Source organism: Trypanosoma theileri (assembly GCF_002087225.1).
Source record: "Trypanosoma theileri isolate Edinburgh chromosome Unknown TM35_Tth_60_V1, whole genome shotgun sequence".
NCBI lineage: Eukaryota > Euglenozoa > Kinetoplastea > Trypanosomatida > Trypanosomatidae > Trypanosoma > Trypanosoma theileri.
The window spans coordinates 32,053-37,231 of record NW_021639902.1 but is presented as its reverse complement, the minus strand read 5'-3'; the positions used below and the strand labels follow the sequence as shown (position 1 = coordinate 37,231).

General features: G+C 41.8%; 3 protein-coding genes across 3 annotated transcripts; all 3 read left to right on the top strand.

Moving 5' to 3' along the window:
• Position 1: 1 nt before the first annotated feature.
• TM35_000601180 (uncharacterized protein) lies at positions 2-1,216 on the top strand (the record flags this gene model as incomplete). Its single annotated transcript, XM_029030951.1, has 1 exon — positions 2-1,216. The coding sequence occupies one exon, from the start codon at positions 2-4 to the stop codon at positions 1,214-1,216; it is 1,215 nt and encodes a 404-aa protein (XP_028877753.1).
• An 821-nt stretch (positions 1,217-2,037) lies between these two features.
• On the top strand, positions 2,038-3,015 carry TM35_000601170 (uncharacterized protein; the record flags this gene model as incomplete). The annotated part of the gene is made up of 1 exon (XM_029030950.1): positions 2,038-3,015. One exon carries the CDS (start codon positions 2,038-2,040, stop codon positions 3,013-3,015), a length of 978 nt encoding a protein of 325 aa, XP_028877752.1.
• A 671-nt stretch (positions 3,016-3,686) lies between these two features.
• TM35_000601160 (uncharacterized protein) lies at positions 3,687-4,742 on the top strand (the record flags this gene model as incomplete). Its single annotated transcript, XM_029030949.1, has 1 exon — positions 3,687-4,742. One exon carries the CDS (start codon positions 3,687-3,689, stop codon positions 4,740-4,742), a length of 1,056 nt encoding a protein of 351 aa, XP_028877751.1.
• Positions 4,743-5,179: the final 437 nt, after the last annotated feature.

Genomic DNA, 5,179 nt, shown 5'->3' with positions numbered 1-5,179 from the left:
TATGCCTCATAATAATGTAGGACTCCAACCCGCTATTCCTGGTTATAATGGTAAGCCTGGAATTCCTCCTGTTGTTAAAATGCCTCCTGTTCAGTCTCCTCCTGTTGTTGGTGTTCCTCTTGGTCCACAGCATGCGTCTCACTGTGCCTCTGCTGGTCCTCAGGGTCTTTGTGGTACTCCTGGTGTGCCTGGTTCCTGTCCTGTTGTTGGTGTTCCTGGTAGTCATGCTCACCCTCATACTCATCCTTCTCCATTACTTTCTCCACCTAATCATGGTGCTGCTGGTAGACCTGCTGCCCCTGATCCACATGGTCTTGCTGGTTCTCATGGTTCTCATGGTATGACTCTTTCCACTCACCTTGATGGTGGTGCTGTTAGTCTGCCAGGAGGTGGTGTTGGTCCTGCATCCAATAAGGAAGAGAAACCTCCTATCATAGCGAAGAGTAATCCCAATCAAGTTAATGAGGGTGAGAAGGATAAGAAACTAAAGGGCCCGAAAGGAAAATTGAATGACAGATTACAAGGTCATAACCATGGGAATGAAAATCAAGAGGAAACTGTTGTATCTCCCCCCCTTCCTTTACAAGGTGTCAGTATCAATCAGCCCAGTCAGTTGACAGAGCAAGCAGAAGGTACGCAGAAGCAGCCAGTACCCAGTAACTCAGGTGAGAGGAGAACTGAGGGACAACAAGAACAGATAAAGGAAACCACACACGGTCCTCAACAAGAGAACCACAATACAGAACCAAATGCCACAGGTACAACAAGTACAGAATCCCATGTCACTGCTGACTCAAAACCACATCCTACTAGAGATTCACAACAGCACTCCGCCGAAACAACTCAATCTGGTCTATCTACTGGTGATTCAAACACACTAAATAACACGAGCACAGAGCCCAACAGTACTACTGATAATGTGACAAAGGCAGAGAATAAATCAACAAATGGTGTCAATACTGTGGGTGCATCATCAGAAGGGAAAGCCACAGCAAACACGACCTCTGTTACTCTCAATACCACCAGTAATGAGGACTCAACCTCACCTGCTACCACCACCAATACAATTCCTCCTATCACTGGAATCAGCAATAACACCATAATGCCAAATTTGAGGGGTGATGCAGACAGCAGCAGCAGTAGTATCAGCAGTTCTGTGTGGATGCGTGTACCACTACTGATTGTGGTTACACTGGCCTGTATTCTTGTGTGCTGATTGTAATGATGGTATGGTGTGGTGTGACTCAGGTCATCCTTTGTTTTCTCTTTTTTCTTCTTTTGCATACATTCCTACAGTCTAACTAATCTTCCACCTGTTGGGGATTTCTCTTCTTTTTCTTTTTTGTTTCTTAATGTTATTGTGTTTTGTGTGTTTTTGCTCTCTTTATGTTTATCCTATAATAATTATTATTGCTACTCCATTGTGTGTGTGTTCTTGGAGACTCTCTCTCTGTGCACCTGGGTTTGCACTGTGATAGTGATGATGAACTGCTTTTTATAGTGAAAGGAAAAGTAAATAATAATAATAACAGATGAATTTATATTTATAATTGCGTATATACACACATACAGAATTACACCCATAGTTGGTGTATATTTCTGTGTTTACTTGGTAAATTGGGCTAATAGTTAATATCTTTTTTTTTGCTTGTGGTTTGCTTTTCCTCTATGTTTTGCTGTGTACCCTTTTGGTGATCTGTTTTTTGTACGGAGGGAAAAAGATAAATTATACATATGCATAATTGCTTATGAATTCCAATATAATCATGGCTCTGTGGTTTCTGCCCTTTATCATGCCACCGTTCATGTTCTTAATTTCTTTTTCTTTTGTTTTGCTTGAAATTGTTTGTGATGTCTTTTTCTTGGCTTCTTTATTATTTTTGCTGGTTGTTTCGGTTTTTGGTGAATCTTTTTTTTCTTGTTGTTTTTCCTCGTCTAATTATTGCTATTATATTCTAATTTCTTTTTTCTCTCTCTATTCCGCTTTTCTTCCTTCTTACAAGTAAAAGTAATCAAACAAAATTACCTCTTGTTGTGATGTTGTTGTTTCGTGTGTTGTGTTTTCTGACATTGCTGTGTGTTGCGTCTCTATGTTCCTCAGCGGACACGATATCCTCTATTACCGAAACTCCTGCTGCTTGCAATGAGGGTTCTGAAGGTGCTGCTGGTAAATGTAATAATCTCTCTACTGCTGTGAGTGTAGAACCACAACAACCACTTCGTCCTGCTGATTCTGAATCTGGTGACGACCCTTGCAAAACTGTTTCTGGTGGTCCTACTAAAGCTTCCTGTCCTACTACGCCGACAATTGCTGGACCTCATGGAGTTGCTGGTAGTGGTACCATGAATACTTCCCAAGTGTCTGACCCTGGTGATGGTCTTGCGGGGAGTGAAAAACAGCAGCAGTTGGAACGTGAGAAACAGCAACCAGGTGATGCTGTTTCAGAACCCCCTGGTACTTTAACTGGTGTAAACCAAGTGGGGAGTCAACCCGTTCTGTCAGTGCCAGGAAGTAAAGATGGAAGGCAGGAAAATGAGATGAATGGCGATCCGGGGGTGAGTGCTGAAGGATCACCAACACCAGGTCAAGTGATCAGTGGAGAGACTGAACAGAATAACAGAACTCAACAGCCCGGAGGAAATGGTTCACAGTCCTCAGATTCTTCAGGTGTATCTAATACAGATACAAGAGATTCTCAGAGCACCCACAGCGGTACAACAGAACAACCTCAATCTTCGGACAACAACCAAACTTCTCAAGAACAGAATGGTGAAGCTGAGAATGCTAATGGTGCTGCGAAACCCGCAGAGGATGAGCCAACGAAGGACACTGAAAGTACAACCAATAATGAGGAATCAACCACTACCACCACAACAACAACAACACTTCCTCTTGAACTCACAAACAACAAGAAGAAGAGTGATGCAGACAGCAGCAGCAGTATCAGCAGTTCTCTGTGGGTGCGTGTACCACTACTGATTGTGGTTACACTGGCCTGTATTCTTGTATGCTGATTGTAATGGTGGTGGTGTGGTGTGACTCAGGTCATCCTTTTTTTTGTTTTTGCATGCAATCCCTACAGTCTAACTAATATTCCATATGTTGGGATTTCTTTTCTTTTTTTGTTTCTTAATGATATTGTGTTTTTTGTGTTTTTTGCTCTCTATGTTTATCCTATAATAATTATTATTGCTACTCCATTGTGTGTGTGTTTTCTTGGAGACTCTCTGTCTGTGCCTGGGCTTGCACTGTAATAATGATGATGAATTGCTTTTTTGCAGTGAAAAGAAAAGAAATTATAATAACAGATGAATTTATATTTATAATTGCGTATATATACACATATAGACTTATACCCATAGTTGGTGTATTTCCGTCTTTTTACTGGGTGATTTGGGCTAATTGTTGAAATATCTGTTTCTTTCTTTGCTTATGGTTTGTTGGGACATTCTATGCTGTACTGCTGGAGTCTGTGATGATATGGATGTCCTTTTGCTTCTACCTTTACTGATTTAATTCTCTGTATTGCTTTGTTTCTGTTTTTTTTTCTACACTGTTGAGTTTCTTTTGTTCTTCGCTACTTGTATATACGTGTGGTGTTTGGTATTATGAGCATTTTGTTAATCTCTCATATTTTTGTTTCTTTGTAGTTGAGTGTTTTTGAGGGAAACCTACTACCTCTATTATGGCTATGAAGAAGATGATGGGTCACGTGCTTTCTTTGTTGGTTTTTGTGTTGTGTTGGGCCTATGGGTGTGCGTCTGCGACAGCTGTCTCTCAACCTGCACTGCAACAATCTGGTCAACCATTAGGTGAGCAATCCGATCTTTATCCAGGTGTGCGTGGTATGAATTCTGCGGCTGACACCCGTAAAGCTGGTGTTGATCCTGATCCTCCTAAGGAAAAGGATAAATACACTCCTAATGTGACTGTTCGTATCCCTGGTTTAAACGAAGCGCCCACTACTACTTCTGGTGTTGCTTTTCCTGGGTGTTCCACAGAGACGACTGTAGACGGTAAGGGAAGAATCGTTGGTGAGGCCGGTGTTACTTGTGTTCCTGCTGTTCCTGGCTCTGTTGGTCCTCGTCGTGGTGACCCGCCTGCAAATTCGACGACCCTCACGGCTGGTGTTGATAAAATCGTCAACAACCTTACCCATCCTAATGGTACAGCACTTGAATCAGAGCGTAATGCTGCACATGGATCCGTTTCTTTTGATGCTTCTAAGTTTCCGGCACCTACTAATGTTGTTCCACCCAATGCTTCTGACCCTCCTCATGGTTCTAAATTTCCCGGTGTTTCTGGTGCTGTTCCTATTGTTCATAATAAAACTGATATTCCTGAATATCCTGGTGTGCCTGAAGGTGCTATTAATATTGGCAATGGCAGCAGTGAAGCGGGTCGTGTTCGGTTTTCTCGTCCTGTTCCTCATGCCACGGATGCTGATTCCCACAGTAATGCAGATTCCTCAGATACTACAAGCACTCAAACTGGAGAGAATAATAATCAGGAAAGGAATACTGTAGCACCTCCACAGAGTGAATCAGCAGCGCGCACCCCCAATACACCAACTAAGGTGACGCCACCCGCAATGCCAACAATACTGCAACCTCCTATGCCTGAAAAGAGCGAGACCAAACCACCCAAGAAGCGTAAGGAAGACAGCAGCAGTGTTAGTCCTGTGTGGGTACGTCTGCCCCTACTGATTGTGGCTGTGTTGTTCTCTGCTACCATGTACTGAACAGTGGGTCTCATCTAAGGACAAATAATAATAATAATGGTTAAACTAACATAATCATAATTGCGTACATCCCCCATGGGTGAATAAATTAATAATCTGTTTACCAGCTTTCTCTTTTAATTCGAATTACTTTTCTTTTTTACTTTTGTGTGTGTGTGTGTGTGTTCTTTTTTCTAATAATTCCATTACTTGCTTTTCCCGTTGTGTGTCTAGAAAACTGGGCTGTTCTGCTCACTGACGGTATACATCTCTTCCTAGTACACAGTTGTGTGTATGTGTGTAGTAATTTAATACATAAACTAGAGCCATGGGGTATTGTGTGTGTTTGGCTCTCTTTCTTATTTGGGTATTATGTGGTCTTCTCTTTTTCTATTAAGGGATTACATATTATTATTACAAGCGGGATATTACTTTTTGTTGCTTTACTGAGTAGTTGT